General features: G+C 42.0%; 1 protein-coding gene across 1 annotated transcript in view; it reads right to left on the reverse strand.

Moving 5' to 3' along the window:
• CCDC146 (coiled-coil domain containing 146) overlaps positions 1-18,772 on the reverse strand; it is a 140,046-nt gene that overhangs the window by 42,448 nt on the left and 78,826 nt on the right. Inside the window, exons 3-4 of the mRNA XM_007187102.3 lie at positions 7,312-7,394; positions 4,238-4,447 (exon numbers count right to left, since the gene is read on the reverse strand). Of these exons, the coding sequence (XP_007187164.2) occupies positions 4,238-4,447; positions 7,312-7,394 (293 nt within the window). The remainder of the gene's footprint in view (positions 1-4,237; positions 4,448-7,311; positions 7,395-18,772) is intronic.

Below are 18,772 nucleotides of genomic sequence, written 5' to 3' on the forward strand. Positions count from 1 at the left end.
TTGATAGAATTCGCCTGTGAAGCCATCTGATTTTTTCTTTTTTGTTAAGAAACATTGACTTTTTTCCTTTAAAAGATGTATACTTTTATTTATAGAAATACATCATTCATAATCCCACCCCTCTCATACCACATTAGATCATTTTTATTTTCCTTGTATATTTTAATGAAATTATATTAAATATGTATATATGATTGAATCCATTTTTACCTAACGTGTAATTAAAATAGTTTCCCAAGTTGCAAAACGGACTTCATAATTAATAGTTTAATAGCTAGTTTCAAGGTTTTCTAGTGGGTGGATGTACCATAATAAAATAATCCTAAATATTGATATTATCTAACATATACTGAACCTACTATATGCCAGGTTCTTCAAAAACATCATTTCTAAACTGCAGATCCTTTCTAAGTAGCTATTGTTACCTTCACTGTACAAATGAAGAAACTGAGGAGTTAGGCACCTCTTCCAAAGTCACTGGTCAAGGCTGAACTGATTTTCAAACCCAGCTCTATCTGACTCCAGGGTGCTTTTCAGTATCAAGCTGCCTCTGGAATACATTGCTATTAAAATATTCCACTATTTTTTAGAAGTTAGATTGCTTTAGATTTTTTGCTTTTATAAATAATAATGTAATCAACATCTTTATGCATTGTGTGTTTTCTCCTTTTGGGTTCTCGTTTTTGCGTGGCATTACTGGGATGAAAAAAAGTTATTGTACGTGTGCCTCGTGATATACATAAACCTGTAAACTTTCAAACTGACATTAAAATCTAAATCTGACATTTTCAGCTTTTCTGACTAAGGGGTGCTTCAGTGTCAGAGCTCCTCAGGATTCATTACTTTTCTACACCAAGAGTCCGAACTGAAACCACGTCATCAAAGGATTTTGGTTTTAAGGACTTGTGGGTGAAAAGGGGCTGCTGCAAGCCCTGTGTGCTGCCAAGTGCGAGAGGCGTCGTCCACATCAGGAGTAGAACAAGCCTGAATGGGTGGAAGTTATAAGAAGGGAGATTTCTGAACCAATACAAGCGAAAGCCGTCTAAGAGTCAGGCTGCCCAAAGCTGGGCTGGGCTGGGCTGGGCTGCTGTGGGAGGCTGTAAGCCCCCATCGCTGGAGGTGCTGGAGCACAGACTGAGTGGCCACTGAGAGAGGACTCAGGTGATTCTTACAGTAGTCAGTGCTGAGGACCACTGTGTGGACGAACAGTTCTCAATCTCTGACACGAATCAGAATCACACAGGAAGTCTGTAAGCAATTCAAACGTCGCCTTGGGTGGGGAGGCCCGGACAGAAAGTGGAATCGTTAGTTTTAAGGTTGGATCTGCCTTGTAAACGTGTATCTCGGGTGTTTCTCTTTCAGTTATGAGGACTATACGCTGCAAAACCTGATCTAAGCTCGCTCTGTTCTTGGTTGCCTCAGGGGGAGCAGGAAAGGTTTTTTTTTCAAATGTTTAGAAGGTAAAATCTGCTCCAGCTGTGAGTTTTTCCTTACTACTAATCCTGATGAACTGTATGGCCCTCTGTCATATTCTAACTTTCCGGAATTCTAGAGACATCACTAAAATAATCCCTCTGTTCCTTTCTTACCAGATCTGTTTGTTTCTTGGTTCCAATTTTGCTGTTACTGTTGGACTAAGAATGGAAAATGACTGCTAAATCCCTGGGTGAGCACCAACAGGGAACCAGCTATGGCAGAGGAAATAGTTACTAAGGCCACAATCACACTGGGACAACCCTGCACACGTGCAGCACGCGTGTCCCCCTCTCCACGTCCACACCCATGACAGACAGCACTGACCGACCACGGCCCTGTTTCCCCAGCTGACGGAGACTTGTCAGAATATATCAGATTTAGCATGAGAGACACAGTTGATTTGCTGTCCAAATCTCAGGACTTAACTAGTAAGCAGAGAAGCCCCCAAAACGTAACAAAGTGAAGGCAAGGAAAACCTTGAAAAGAATACTAAAAAGTCTTTTCAGGGAAAGTTTTTGGAAAGATAATGACTTCTACTTCGTTTCTAAAATAGGTTCTCAACAGTATTTATTTAATCACTTCATTACTTATTTGTAATGTATTTACTTAATTTATTTAAGTAGGTTACATATTCTTTCCTGAACTGCATATTTATCAAGAGATCATCTATGAATATTAATCCAAAACCAGGAACTGTTGTAACAGATTTAATTATTAACCAATCGTATAATTATACTCACCATTAGCATTTAATAGGAGTTATACTATGTGAAAACATAAGAAAATCAACCAAATTATACAGGAATATCTTTTCTCTAGCATATGTGAACAGTATATTGTTCTTAGTAGCTGCCAATGAGTCAGAAGTTCCTAAAGATGCTGGGGTGGAGGAGTGCTAGTTATTTGGGCTTCTGTTATTCAGGCTCTGAATAAAACGAGATTTTGTTGTGCTGATTTGAAAAATATCATCTGAATATTTGGATGAATAGTTCTGTTTTGTTTTTTTTTCCCCTCCCTGGCTTAGTTTCTTTATTTTTATGTGGGGATGGAAATATCTACTTTTTTTCCTGGGGAGGGAGTGTTGAGTGAATCTGTTTCCATACCATGTAATATTAAATATATTAAGCCAATGAAGTATACCGCCTATAATTCTTTCCTGGTATTTCTTTTGGTATCACTATTATTTTTATGAAAATAAGTTTGTTAATTCTTGAGCTGCTAGTATTTGAGAATGCAAGGGAGTTTGCTTAAGCTACAGTATTACATGTTAACAAATCCAGAAAGAATACACACTAAACATTTCTGCAAATGTTAATTTTGAATGTCCTTGTTTACTGTAGGTCACTATGTACAGTCCACCACCTCCAGCCCCATCCCAAGCAACTCAATGAACAATTTGCCTGTCTATACCTAAAAGGCAAGAGTTCTGGTCTTTTTTTTTTTTTTTCTTCTCCCCTTGGCAGGAATACTTGGAAATTTTAAACAATTTAAATATCAACTGACTTGTGGTCCTCTTAACCTTTTGTGGAAATGTCAAGCATTCCTATTTTCAATACTAATGAACAGCCACCAATTGTTTTAATTTCATTATTTTCTCAACTGAAAGAGTGCTTACAGAGCACAGAAATAGCTAGGCTTTCTTTTTACAGATCTCACTGGTGAGCCTGAAACAAGTTTAGACTGAAAGACAAAGAAGAACTCAGATTTCTTTCCCCCTGAATATAATTCTCCTGATTAAGCTAGTCTTCTTCATCCCCCAGTTGAAATAATAGGCCCCAAAGAGAGGATTCAAAACCAGGGTGGGCAAAGTCCTCCAAAGGTCACTCAAGTCATTTGCTTATCTCTTGGCAGGACTGAGTTACATTCACTCTGAGGGAACTCTACCTACTCTTAAAAATAGCCAGAGAAAGTTCTGTCACCTTAAATGGTAACAAATTCTAGGAGAGATGGTTTGGCTTTCTCTCCGGTACCCAGGCACAGCACATAGCACAAAACCTGGTCTGCAGTTGTTTTGAAATTCAATCTAAATAGTGTGATTTGCTGAACAAACTCTTTCACTGACTTGCTACTCACAGGAGGAATGTTAGAGGAGATTTTAGAAATAACATTTATCCCTTCTAGCAATACATTTCTGCTTTAGTTCACTGAATGACATCCTCCAGATTTGGATAAGTGAATGTGTCTTCCAAAGGGATATCACTTTCTTCCTTGATCCTAAGAAATAGTCTGGTAATAGGAGAATAGGGCTGACTATGTGGTCCCCATTCCTATATTAGAAGAATCAAGTGAAACAGATGTGACCCTCTATTCACATACGGCTTGTTTGGAAAGTGCTTGTGGGGTACTGGCCATGCAGACATAGGATCTGATATCGCAGAAGGATAAGGGGCCACGACCAGGGCTGGAAAGGCGGAGAGTGTGTGCCAAGTCCTGGTTCTATGGGGTGTGTTCTTTGGTTGCAGCTCCTGATGGGTATGGCTTTCCTGACCCACGGAACCCACTACAGGGATCTCCTCTTCCTGAGAGCGTCTCCCTGTCACCTGAGCTATTTACTGCAAGTTGTGTAACCTTCTTTTTCAGGGACTGCCTGTTCTAGGGGATCAAGGAAAGAGCTAGGCTTGTAGTCCTCTTAACACTGCTCTCTCGTGCTCACTGTACCTAAATTCCTTCTTCAGTTAGTCTAATTTTTCTCATTTCGTTTATGTGGAAACGGCTCTGCTTGTATCTGTCTTCAGCGAGCTTGAGAGAATCATGTACTTACCTATCCAACCTGTACTGATTATGGAACTCTCTTTCCTTCACTGCATTGTATTCATTTTGATACTTGAGAAGTTGTTCTCTCATTTTGGAGACCTCGGTGGTGAATGCCTGTGGAAAATTATCCGCCTGCTTCAGGTGAAACTCCTGCTGTTGTATTTGCTCAGTGAAATGTTTGGCATCCTGTAGCAGTTGGACCTCTGACTCTTGCATGCTGGGTCCCATAAAAACAGAGATTTGCATAATGAGAAGTGTACACCTTCAATACCTTTAGTAACTCCTGTGGGGAGGGTTCTAGTGAGGAGTGGAGGGGGTATGTCCACACTGCTGCCCCTGTTCCTTCCATGCCTGGGTTCATTTCAATTCAGTGGCATTTTTGTGCCAAGTCTTGCAGTAGGTACTAGAGGCAAATGGAGCTCACAATCTAGCAGAGGGGAGCAGACGTGAACAGGCAGAGGGAATACCAGCTGACAAGTGCTACCACTAGTGTCTTGATCAAGATGGTGGGAGATGACAGACAAAGGCTTAGTTGGATGGGAATGTGATGTTTGCACTTGACTTTAAAGAATGATCATGACCTTCCAAGGGTGGGAAGAATAATAATGAAAAGAGTGGGTCCTCCCTCCAGCTGCCCCAGCAACCCTGGCTTTCTCGAATTCTTGGACTCTCATGACCTGATTGAAGGAAAACCTTTTCTTCCTTATGATAAGAAAAGACAGTAAGTTTTCTAATGACACTTTGGTAGGAAACTAGGAAGAAAAATTCTCCTGTAAAATTATGGACTTAAATTAATTTACAGATTTCTGATCATAACATCAGTGCCTGGCTGCAGCTGGATGTGAATGTCACGGCAGAGGGCCATTCCTACAACTCCAGTTATATTCTGTGGCTTTGGTTTTATCTTGGGAAAAGGGTTAAGCATCTGGCTAGAGGCAGAACTGAATGAACATAGAAACTGGACTTAATGGAATCTCCGGTAATCTTCTAGAAATCATTCACCTATGCTGCGTCATACGCTAACATCAGCTCCAGCCTTACCTGCAGACTTGATTTATCTTTCTCAGAAACCCAACTTCCTCACATTTGCCATCTCTTCTGTTCAGAAGCAAGACCCTGCCAGTTCCTGTTTTAAAGGCAGCTCTCTCTTTGTGTGTGTGTGTGCTCCCCATCAACTTTCCTCACCGGGGGAAATCTTCAGGTTTCTGCTCATTTGCAGAGATGCCCAATAACTTAATCAAGCCTGTCTCAACTGAAGTTACCAGCTCCACCCATTTTCTCAGGCTTCAATATGTCATTTGCTCAATAGCAGAACATTTATTGGGACATCATATGTTCCAGGCGCTATGTTAGGTACCAAATAGCAACAACAGCTATAAAGATAATAGATGCAATTTCCGTTAATGAAAGCTGGAGTTATTTCTTACAGTTCAATTTCCTTGTATATACTTTGTAAATCTGAAGTTACCTGATGTCCTTAACATGAGTCTTCAACTATGGAATTGTAAGGTATTGGCTTGGGCAATAGCGCCCGTTTTCCCTCAGAAAGTAGGTGAACAAAGTGGTTAGGGTTCCAGCCAGAAGACAAGTGGTAACTTACACACATGGACTTGAAATATAGCGTCAGCAGAAGAGAATTTAACAACTCTTATAATGTGGTTTCTATGGAAGACTCATTCAATTTCAGTCCGGCATTTCCAGCCTGTATCTGTCCTGCTACGGCCCCAGCAGCAAGAGTAAAGAGTCTATATCTTCATGCCTCTCCCACCCACCAGGTAGTGGGGTGGGAGAGAGTGGTGGGTATTGGTTGTAATCACAAAAGAGGGAATTAAGGGGTCAGGAGGGGATAAAATGTGGTAGCAGAAGGGAAGTAATGGTTTTGCAACACAACCTGGAAGGAGAAAGAAAGAACGCCATAGCCTTGGTCCTGCATGGCTCTCTGACACTGGAGGTTGGTTAGGAACGGAGATGGAGCTGAGTACGTATGGGGTGGAGTCCAAGTGAAGGGAACATAGGGATGCAGTTCTGCTCTTCTCCTTCACTCCTCCCTCAGGCTCCCATCCTCAGAGTAGCCAAATGCATGGGCAAGAAAAGAAGTAGGAGTCATGGTTGGAGATCGGGGGAGAGGATGGCTGGGGAATCACAGGGTGGAGTTTCTATTCACTGTGTCTCTCCTTGGATTTTAATGAAGATGTCACGCAAAGCTATGAGGCAGAAGGCGGGGAAAAGGAAGAATGAGGCTTGGGAGTAGCAGCGGAACAGGATTTCCCCTCTTTCTCACTCTCCTTCCCCCTTGATTCCCAGTGGCTGATGGCAGATGCTTAGGAAACCTTGTTGAATTATTCTGTTGAAGCCTAGTCTTCTGACCTCTGCTGATTAGGACTGGGCTAAGGCAAGTAGCCAGGGATATGAGGAACAGGTGAGAAGTAAAGACAGAAATCTCAGCAGATGTAGGCTGGGCTTGTCATAGAACCTACACCTCTGAGTGATGAAGAAAGGTGGGGAGGAGAGAATCTTACAGGAGCGTCCCGTAGCAGGTAATGTCAGTGCCTCACCAAAGGCCCCTTGGCACACTCTAGGGGTCACCTGTAGCTTCGATGGACAGTTATCATACATAGCAACAGCATCTGTATGCCTCTGCCTGAGAGCTTTCTCTGGCCATTGGAACTCGCTTGACTTCTCACAGGGTAAGCTAGAAGTGCCAGGAGCTCACCTACCTAGAAGCAATCTTTGATCAACGAAGGATGGAAATTAGTGAACAAATATGCCAGCGTCCTCACCCTTCAGCGGGAGAGCTCTGAGGCGTGTTCTACAGTCACGCAGAGAGTCCTCAGTGAGACTGAGGCCCAGTTGCCTGCAATGTTAACCTGAAGATTAACACATCCCCAGCTGGATAACTCCCTTCCCCATCTCACTTCCCCACTCTCTCACGATAATTTCTGGTATCACTTCTTAAGACGCTTGAACTCAAATCTTTGTCTCAGAGTCTGCTTTTGGGAAAATGAAAAATAAGACAGGTCCCACTACAAGTAAGAAGTAGAGATGTGAGTAAAGGTGTCTTCACGTCGGTAAATAGCATACCTTATCACGGTATCATGCAGCAAGGTGTACTTGGCTTTTAACTCTGCTATCCTGGTTCCAGGAAGTTTCCCCAGAGCATGTAACTAGCAAAGAGAACACAGGAACACAAGACCACTATTAGCCATCATCCCCTTTATGCTTTAAGCAGAGATAAAATGGATATATGGCTGTACCATAAAATCTTTCAGTTAAACATTAGGAAACATATGAGGCAATAAGGCATATTAGAAAGATGGTAGGTGTTCAGAGAAAATGGTTCTAGTTCTATTCTGCTCTGAGTTCTTGGGCAAGTTCTTTTACCTCTGAGTTCTTTTACCTCTGTAGATGAAGACTGTGATTTCTTCATCTGTAAATTGAGGGAAGGAATTGAGTTAAATTCTTTCAATTCTAAAAAAACCATATTTCTAGGTTTAGCAAACAACCTACAGAGTATAGATTACTAGGATGGCTATTTGTAAGTTGAGAGAACTAATAATTATTGAGCATCTTTTATGAGCAACTGTTGTACATCAGTTATTTTATTCCTGAAAATATTTTGTGAACAGGAATTATCTCCATTTCAAACTAAAGTTTAGAAAGGTTAAGTAATTTGTTTAAAGTTATAGAGCTAGTTAAAGACAGAATCAGGATTTAAGCCCAACTGGTCCAGCTCCAAAAATCCATGATCATTCCTCTGTACCACATTGCCTCTGCCTCTACTGTCAGAGACACATGAAAATGTATCTGGTACACAAAGTGATTTTATTTATTCCTTTTTCATTTCTGGAAAAAGAACTTTTGATTTTCTCTCTGAGTTAGGTGATAAGTAGCTAACAGATATCATAACACAACATCAAACACTAAAGTGTTACCATAATGCAATGAGCATTTGCATTAGGTTGGACTCAACTGAACTGCTGGTGACATGGTATCAAAAAATAGAACTTGGACTTCCCTGGTGGCGCAGTGGTTGAGAATCTGCCTGCCAATGCAGGGGACACGGGTTCGAGCCCTGGTCTGAGAAGATCCCACATGCCGCGGAGCAACTGGGCCCGTGAGCCACAACTACTGAGCCTGCGCGTCTGGAGCCTGTGCTCCGCAACAAGAGAGGCCGCGACAGTGAGAGGCCCGCGCACCACGATGAAGAGTGGCCCCCGCTCGCCGCAACTAGAGAAAGCCCTCGCACAGAAACGAAGACCCAACACAGCCAAAAATAAAAAATTAATTAATTAATTAAAAAAAAAAAAGAACTAAAGATAAGATTTGGGTTTTTCAATGCCCTGTTGTTCTTAGCTCAAAATATTTCTCGAGTCCATCCACTTTCCTCTCCCTTCCCTCGATCCCACTAGTCTCAGTCACATCATCTCTCAGCTGGACTACAGCAAAACTCCAACTGCCCCCTCCCCATCTGTGTTTCCACTCAGGGCCCCTATCCATCTACTTTCCATGGAGATCTTTTTAAAAAATCAAACATGGTCTTGTTATGCTTGGTGCTCAAAACTTCTCAAGTGGAATAGAATTCAAGACCCTTGGTGCAACCCCTGAGGTCCTGTATGACCCTGCTTCCCTCTCAGTCCCTTTTCACAGCACCCTCCTCCAGCTCATGGTGCTCCAGCCACACTGGCCGCCTTTTGTTTCCATAAATGCATGAACCTCTTTCCTTCCTCAGGCCTCTGCATTGGCCATTCCTCATTCCCACCCTCCTTCACTCCAACTCTTTCTTCATACCTCAGCTTAAATATCCATAAAAAGGCCTTGAAAAGCTTAAAAGTCCATAAAAGGGCCTTCTCTGAAGTCTATATCTAAGACGGATACCCACATACACCGCACCCCCCCAAACAACTCTGTACTTCATAATGTAACATGTTACCAGCTGTAATAGTACATTTATTTATTATGATCAAAAGAATGTTATTCCTCAGCTAGTATAAAGCCCCATGAGGAAAGGGCCTGGGTTACCCTGTTCTTCACCGTATCCTCAGCCAGTAGAACCCCAGGCGCAGTGTAGGTGTTTGGCATATACGTGCTGAGTGAGCAAATGAATGAATGGAACCGAGAACATGCAAATGCCTGAGTCTACATGGTGGGGTTTCACGGTTTCTCTACCAAAATCAGGGTAGGAAAACATTGTTAAATGCACTATGCAACCATCTCTTTGTGAAAGTATCCGGGATCTTTCACGAGGGCCCTACAAGCTGGTGCCAGGCCTGGGTTCCAGTCCCCACAACCCTCTTTCTTATGTATGAGTGAAATATGGGGAACAGGATTTTTAAAACCTTTGAGGAGGTTCCACTTCTCACTATATAATTTATGTGTAACTTCTTGTTTTTAATTTAATTTAATTTGTTATTTTTTTTGGCCGCGTTGGGTCTTCGTTGCTACACGCGGGCTTTCTCTAGTTGCAGTGAGCGGGGCCTACTCTTTGTCGTGGTGCGCAGGCTTCTCATTGCGGTGGCTTCTCTTGTTGCGGAGCATGGGCTCTAGGCACACAGGCTTCAGTAGTTGTGGCTCACGGGCTCTAGAGCGCAGGCTCAGTAGCTGTGGCGCATGGGCTTAGTTGCTCCGCAACATGTGGGATCTTCCCAGACCAGGGCTCGAACCCTTGTCCCCTGCATTGGCAGGCGGATTCTTAACCACTGCGCTACCAGGGAACCCCCCCATGTGTAACTTCTTAAATGTTGAGTTGCTGTTGGTGGGTTGACCTAATGTTAGATTTTATAGATACTTAATTAAACACTTATATTTTGGTTCTGCAGTTTTCTTTCTGGATTTTTGAGCCAATACATAATTTATTTTGTATCACAAACATTGTCATTGGCTCCTAAAAAGGGTGTAGGACATAGGCACTGTACCTTTAAAGTCTAATTGGTTAAAAAAAAAAAAAAAAAGCTTTGCATATGGGCCCTCTTAAAGGAGAAAAGTAACTGGGAAAAGGTTATGTGTGTGAGTGTGGGCTTAAATGAGTATGTGTGTACTACGAAGGCCACATGGGAGCCAGCCTTGTAACTAGCCAACAAACTAGCCTAGTAAGATAGCCACTGGAGGTAAGCCATTGGGTAAGGTAATTATGGAATCACATGTTTAGAAACACATGTAGTATTTTGTTTTAAGGCTGAAGAGACCATTACCTTCCACCAACTGCCCTGCACAATGGAAACAAGTGAATTGACATAGGGCCTCCCTACAGTAGCCCACAGTTCAAGGAGAGAGACACAAAAGAGATTACAGAATGCTTAAAACTACACTCCGTAGTTTTATTATTCATAAAAAGGTATATTTGGTATTTTGCAATTATTTTCTTTATATTGTAAGTTAAAGCAAATAAGTAAAATTATAAATTATAGACCCCTTCCAGGGGATGGAGCTTCCAGAATGGCAGTGTGAAGAGCTCGATGCATCCTCTCTCTCAAAGAAACATTGATTAACTGGTCAAAATTATCTAAGACAACCATTTACGGGCTCTGGAAATTGACCTAAGGGTGTGCAAGAAATTGAGAGGCATTTATTTAACAAAATCTACTGAAACTCAGTAAGAAGAGTGGGAGACGGTGGCATTTGCACCATGAGCTGCATCCATCACCCTTAGCTCCCAGTTGTGTAAGAACTATTCCGGGCAGGGTTGGCGGCCAATGAAGAGCCCACTGCCCCCAACTTCCTATTCCGAAGATGCATTCAGGCGGGTGGGGCAGCCCCAGAAAACTGCTGCACTCCACCTCCCCTCCTGCCCAGCTCCGTTTGTGAAAAAGCTTCACCAGGGGGCAGCTGCAGCTGTTCAGTAGTGCCCACTCCCCACTCCCCAAGCTCCTGCTTTCCAAGGAGACTCTGGGCAGGCGTGGCAACCTAGGAAGATCAGAGTCCCCTAGCACCCCAGCTCCTGCGGATCAACTCCTGCCTGAGAATGCTCACTTTATTTGGAACAGTGTAGACTATTCATGCCCCAGAGCATTGTCAAAAACAATAGCTATCACAAGAATGAACAGTAAGAAGAGGCTCATAGCTTAGTGATACTGGTGGAGGCAGATCAGCAGAAGTTTAACGGAGAAATCGTGGCCAGAGACAGTCAAAGAGGGCCCTGCTAATATCATAATCAGTACTGGTGGTCCAGAAGGCTGTGGATAAAGCTCAAGGCTGAGACCTCTCAGGAGTGACCAGAGAGGGTACTTCCAAGCTATCAGTCGCTGAGCTAAAGGTGGGGCAGATATGTAAACGCCCTGAACCTTGAAAGTGGTCCCCAAGCCACATACAGACTCAATGGAAAAGGATGAAACCTTTACTGGCTCGGGAGGCTTAAATACAATCTCTGACTAATCAATGACTGACCAAGCTATGGAGCACTGCCCCCAAGAAGCCAAACTTAATAAAAACAAGGAAAGATTACACAGAGACAACAGAGGCTGCACATACGGAGGATACACTTCAGAATTATTCCAGCCAAGTCACTAAACAAATAAACGTTTGAACAACAATAACAAAGACAAAACAGCAACAAGAAGAAGCCTGGAGAGAATCAGAATCCGAAGTTGCTCCAATGTTATCCAAAATGTCCAATTTTCAACAAAAAATCATGAGACATGCAAGGAAAAAAGGTTGGAAACTGCTCTGGGCGTGTAGACATTGGACTTAACAAAGACTCCAAAGCAGCTATTATAAATATGTTGAAAGAATGAAAGGAAACCACATTTAAAGAATTAGAAGTGATTATGATGCACTTCATCAAATAGAGACTATCAATAAAGTACTGATCTCGGATAAGAACTAAGATTTTTAAAATGATGTCTTTTGGGTAGTAAGAATGTATGGTTTTTATATTTTTATTTTTGCTTATCTGTATTTCCTAATTTTCTCCAATGCATACATAGTACTTTTAATAATACAAGGCTGTTAAAATATGCTTGAAAACTATTGCTGTAAGCAGTAGGAATTCAGAGCAGAATTTCAAACTGGAGAGTACTGTGATCAGATCCTAGTGGCAGATACAGCCAAATTCTAACTCAGACTTGTTGAGAACTCAGCTGTGTTTTCCCTAACTTGGGTCTCATCTGAAACAGCAGTAGTTCCAAGCCTGATGGCAGGTGGGCCAAGGATGCCTGTTGGCAGGTTTTATGACCATAGAAGAAGCAGGAAGGTGGAGAGATTTCCTTTCCTATTTGCTATTTCCATCACTCCACCAGCCAGATTGCCTTTGGTACCCCAGAATCTGGAAGAAAGCTGACAGGGCAAAACATCTGATATGCCTTTGTAGTTTTTATATAACTTGGAAAAGTTTAAGTCATAGATGTTCAGAAAGAGGATTGATAAGCTATCTTTATTTGGGCTACTCTACTAAAAACAATCTCTTAAAAAGAAAAAGATTCAATTCTAGTAGATGAAATGCTTTGCTCATAAACATAAACGTGGAAAAGATAGTTGCATTTTCACACTGCATGATACAACCGGGTACAGAAACCAAGTTTGTCATGTTTTAAAAATGCAGAATCTAAGAAATAGAGCATAAAGCCCGAGCTTAAGTTGTCAAAGAGTATATACAACAAAAGGTTAGATATAATGTTATGAGTTCATAAATATGATTTCACAATAGATACTTGTATTACTGAATTGCCTTGTTCGTACTTGAGAATGGAAGGAAACATTTACTCTAGAGCTAAAAGTTAAACAAGAGTTCATGATTCATAGATGACATGTAATAATATGGAAAAAATTTAGAAAATTGAAATTTTAGGACATTCCAAGGAAAGTAATAGCTCAGTAAGAGCTTTTACCAAGTGAACTTATCTGGAAGGGGGTCAGCATGAGGAAACAATTAGGTGTTTGTGTGGGTGTTTGCAGGGCAACCAAGGTGACTATTGTTATTACCTACTCTATTCCTGTTGCCTCTTTGACATTACCTACTGGTGGTCTTATCCTGAGAAGTAGCTGCCATGCTGTGGGAGGTAGACAAATCCTTACCATCCTTATCTCCCTCTCACCCTCTCCCTTTCACTGCTAGAAATAAACCACATAGCCATTTGACGTCGCTCAAATGCAGTTGAACTCTCAACAATGATTCATCACTCTTTTTGTTTGACTTTTCCCCTTAGTTGTTATATCAAGTTTTAGCTTTTCTGTACACCTAACTCATTCACCAAACAAAATTAGGCCACCTAAACTCATCAACGAATCCATTTATCTTACACCTACACCCACACTTAACTTCTTTCCCCAAATCTCAAAAATGAAATCTTCCTTTCCTCCTGTCAAGTCCAACCCATCCACCTGTGCTCTCAAACATATACTCTTCTACTTCTTCCCAGGCATCAGTTATACCTTCTCTCCTTTATAACCGCTACTTGTCCTACTTTGCTGGCTCAACACATAGAAGTCAGGTACGTTACAGGTGGACTTTGGTTTGAATTCCAGCTCTGCTACTTTTTAACTCTGTAATTAGGAGTAATATTTAATCAATCTGTACCTCAGGTTTCTTCAGTTATAAAAGAGAGACAAAAATAGCCCCCATTACATAAGACTCTAGTGAAGACCAAATGAATCAATATATGTAAGGTATTGAGTATAGTATCTAGTACACAAATAAGGGCTTAATCAATGTTAGTTATTATTATTATCATTAACGTTATCCTCAACCTGTAAATTTGCTCAAGTCTATCTCATTAAAAACAAACAAACAAAACAAAACACCCCTTGGACGCTATGCTCCCATGTAATTACCCCTTTCTTTCTCTCCTTCTCTTTCATTTCAGTTTTTCTCAAAAGAGTTGTCTCTGCCCTTTATCTCCACTCCCTTACCTTCCAGTCACTCACCAATCCATAGTGACCAGGTTCCCGCTCCATCACCAGACTGGTAAACTGGCAAATGACTTCCTCATTTCTCTGGCTGATTTGGATATTTTTCTCATGATCACCGGTTTTCAATAATTTGTTTAGGATATGTCCTGGTGTGGTTTTCCTTGGCTTGAGATTTGTTCAAAGTTTTCAATCTGTGGGTTTATAGTTTTCATCAAATATGGAAAAATTTCAAGTGTTATTTCTTCAAATATTTTTTTCTGTCCCCTTCTCTACTTCTTCTGTGACTCTAATTAATCATTTGTTTGGCCACTTGATGTCCACAGATCACTGATGCTCTGTTCATTTTTATCTTCCAGTCTTTTTTCTTTGTTTCATTTTGGATAGTTTCTCTTGCTATATCTTAAAGCTCACTAACCTCCTTATCTTTAGTGTCTAATCTGCTCTTAATCTCATACGGTGAACTTTTCATCTCAAATGTTGTATTATTCATCTTTAGAAGTTTGATTTGGATCTTTTTATAACTTCCACTTCTCTCATTACGCTCATGTTTTCCTCTACCTTTCCCCCTACATTCAAAATATATATAATAGCTGTTTTAATGTCCTTGTCTACTAGTTCTGTTTTTGTGTCTACTCCATTGATTGATTCTTCTCATTATAGGTCATATTTTCCTGCTTCTTTGCATGCCTACTAATTTTTGATTGGATGCCAGACACTGTGATTTTTACACTATTGTGAAATGGATTTTTCTTTCTTTTTTGGGGAGGAGTATTCCTTTAAATACTTGGGGGCTTTGTGAGTCACAGTTAAGTTTCTTGGAAACAGTTTGATCCTTTCAAGCCTTGCATTTAAACTTTGTTAAGGAAGTCCAGAATAATCCTTTTTCTGGGCTAATTTGGTCCCACTACTGAGTCAGTACCCTTCTACTGTGTCAACAGGTCTTTTTAACCTCCTAACATGAACTGTTCTTGGCTCTGCATGAACTCCAAGTATTGTTCCATTCCCTCCTCTCTGGGAGTTCTTTCCCAGCCTCAGTAGTGTTCTCACACGTATGCACTGATCAGTATCCCTTGGCAGATTTCTGGAGCTCTCTCTCTCTCTCTTTGAAACTCTTCCATTGCCTCACCTGTATATTTTAGCCAACTTGGCCTCCCTGAACCCCAAACTCTGTCTCCTCAAATCAGCAAGACCACCTGGCTCTGTTTGGAATCCCCTCCCTATGCTGTCATTTGGAAACACTCTCTAAGTAGTAAAACGGGGCAATTGTAGTTCCCAACTCTTTTATTTGCTGATTCCTAGGGATCACTGTCCAGTGCTGTTGTCCAAAGTCTGAAAACCATTGTTTCACCTGATTTGGTCCATTTTTTAGTTGTTTCAGGTAGGAGAGTAAATCTAGTTTATGTTATTCCATCTTGATTAGAAGTGGAGCCCCAGTGACCTCTTAATTATTAAATTCAAACATTTCTCTGTCCTTATCATACTTGATAATTTTATGACATTTATTACTATTGACTTATTACAGTTCATTGTTCCTTGAACTCTCTCCTCCTCTGGTTCCTGTGACATAGGGTCTTAGGGTTCTCTCCTTACTCTTCTGTTTTCTTCTCTGGTCCTCCTTTAAAAGTTGGTGTTGCCCATGATTTTGTCATTACCTTTTTTCTTTTTAAAAATTATTCACTGTCCCTCGTCTGAACTACCTCCTACTCACAGTCTGAACCTACCTACATGCTGATGACTCCTGAACAGAGGGGCCTGCAGGCTACTGTTATTGGACAAGCTAGGACTTTATTTGGGCAAGGGCCATTCAAGACTATGGGAATTAGGGTTAGAGAACAATAAACATCTTCATCTAACACCTGGAACACATGAAATGGCTTACATAAATGATACAATATCAATGTTCATGTATTGTGACCATTTTTTTGGAGAGAAATTTGATATTATGGGGCATTTCATCCATAGATTCTGTTGAACTAGATATTGTCAGATAGTTTCTTAGAATAAACAGAATCTATATAGTGCTATACACAAGTCTTCATCACTTCTTATTGAGAATGTGGCAGTAGATAACTAAGCACTTTCCTTAATTCAAGTTGTGTCCCCTTGAATCTGTCCTTCATGCTGCCAGCAGAGTGCTTTATCTAAAACACAATTTTCGCCTTGCTTAAAACCCTTCAGAGGATCCTATCACCTTCAGGATTAAGTCTTGGTCCCTTTACATGGTTTACAAGGGCCTTCATTATCTGGCAGTTGCCACCCTCTCCAAATCTGTCTCCTCTCTTTCTAAACCTATTGTGACCATTTCAGTTCTAGACCACGTGCTGTGGTAGGCACGTGGGGGAATGATTCCCCCACCCGTAGATGTCCACGTTCTAATCCCTATCGTGTGTAGATTTGTTACTTTATATGGCAAAAGGGACTTTGCGGATATGGGCTTTAAGATGAGGAGATTATTGTGGATTATCTGGCTCGGTGCAGTCTAATCACGTGAGTCCTTTAAAGCAGAGAATCTTTCTTAGCTGAGTTAGAGATATGAAATGGAAGAAGAAGGAAAGTTTGGAAGCGTGAGAAGGACTTGACCTGCCAGAGGAAGGGGATCTCAAGACAAGAAATAAGGGCAGCCTCTAGAAGCTGGAACAGGAGAAGAACCAGATGCTCCTCTAAAGCCCCCAGAAAAGAATGCAGTCCTGTCAACACCTTGATTTTAGCCCACTGAGACTCATATTGGACGTCTCACCTACAGAATTATAACATAAAAAATTTGTGTTTAAGCCACCAAGTTTGCGGTAATTTGCTATGAGAGCAATAGGAAACGAACACAGTTCCATACCATGTCTTTGCATGTTATATTGCCCTAGCTTCAATTTCTCTCTCCTGTCCACTTGGAGAATTCTTATTCTTCCTTAAAACATCTCAGTGGTCAGCATCTGTGGCTGCCTGACATCTCCAGGCAGAATTAATTCTTTCTCTCTATTGCTTCTGTATTTTTAGATGCACCTGTTACTGTACACATTGTACACTGTTATCTCTATTATCATATTACACTAATATGTCTCCTCCATTGGGCTGTGTAGTCCTTGGTGATACGAATCCTACTGTATTCATCTCTGAGTCCCAGCACGTAGCTTGGTATCTTATAAGTACTCGGCAATGTTCCTTAAACTGTGTTGACTTAAGCTTATCTTAAAACCAGTAATGTAACTGGAAGAACTCTTGTTCATTCACTCACCTCCATTCCAACTGACCCGTCAGAGAAGGCAGGTGTAAAAGGAGGAAAAGAGCAAGGTAACCTGGCCTGAACACAAGACTTGAAAGAGCAGAGAATGTGCCAAACAAAACTGACTGCCTCACCCCACAGCTCCCCTTCTCTCTTCTGTGTGGCTGGCAAGGCTCACAGGATGAGCAGGGAGATCTGGGACGGTTTCCCACAGCTGTCTTGTTCCTCCTTTGGTGGCCGACCACAGGAATGCGAGGGGGAGGCTACAAGTGGCAAACAGGACCTCCCAGAGTTAAGGTCGCAAATGCAGTGGACATGGTGGGTGAGTAATGCAGGTGGCTAACTCTATGTAGGACTTCAAAATTAAGTGACAATAATTTTAAGATAACATGTACAGCCAAATAAATTAAAAGCATGCCTGAGCACATACATGCTAATGAGTGGCCTTCCTTTAAAACACTCACACTTGTCCCAGTGAAACTGCGATTGCTTGGAATTTTAACAATCATTTATCCTTTGTTTAAATGATTTCCCCCTACTTCCAAAGATCGTGGGAAAAGATGATGACAGGTTGGAGTGGCTGTGAGCCCAGGAGGTGGGAGACGAGCCAGATTAAAACCCAGAGGCCTCTTTCTGAACTTCAAAGGGTGAGCTGATAGGTAAGAGTATAGAAGCTAACGGGGCCAGAGTCCTGAGGGGCATTTACACGAGGGCCAGAACATAATGGGGGCAGGAAACAGAGCCAGGCTAAAACCACGAATGAATGAAGTCACAAAAACAGGAACCAGGAGAGTAGGGGTGCGGGCAGGAGGGGTGTGGGCCCCAGAAGGAACTGTGTTGCCTGCTGACTCTGACCAATCAGCTTTCAGTCCTTCACATGCAGCGTTCCCACCTCTAGGGCACCTCTACAGACCTTGAGTGGGTTTAGGCAGGGAGAGAACCAAATGGGAGCCGGGACGTTGGAGAACAGAGCATCTCTCACACAAGGGTCACAAATGTATAAAGATGGTCAACTGTTCATCTCACTATGCAGATCACAGGCCACAGCCCTGCCCTGCCCCGTCTTAAGAAGCTGTCACTGTAAACGTGGGTGAGCCCAGAGCGCAGCGGGCAGGGCCCGTGGGCCAGGGTGCTCTCTCTACTGCTGCACCCACCTTTCAGGCTCCTCTCTGTGCTGAGAGCACCACCCCTCTCAGCTGGCTGTCAGCCGTCAGCCCCCAGCTCTGGGCTATGAGGTTACAGATAAAGGATATCGCCACTTCCCGCAACAAAGAAACTTGTGACCTCCGGTGCCCATATTCCTGTTTTGAAGGTGCTTTTGCCCACAGTGCTCTTCCCAGTATTCATAAATAACAAATCATTTACCGTAGAGGCATCTGGGAAGCCCCAGTGCCAGCAGTGTGTGTGCCACGGCAGTACCACCCTCCACTTCCCCTTCTAGCAGGCAGATTGTGATGCACAGTGAAGCTTTTCACTGCTCATCGA

This window comes from Balaenoptera acutorostrata, chromosome 7, assembly GCF_949987535.1.
Source record: "Balaenoptera acutorostrata chromosome 7, mBalAcu1.1, whole genome shotgun sequence".
Taxonomy (NCBI): domain Eukaryota; kingdom Metazoa; phylum Chordata; class Mammalia; order Artiodactyla; family Balaenopteridae; genus Balaenoptera; species Balaenoptera acutorostrata.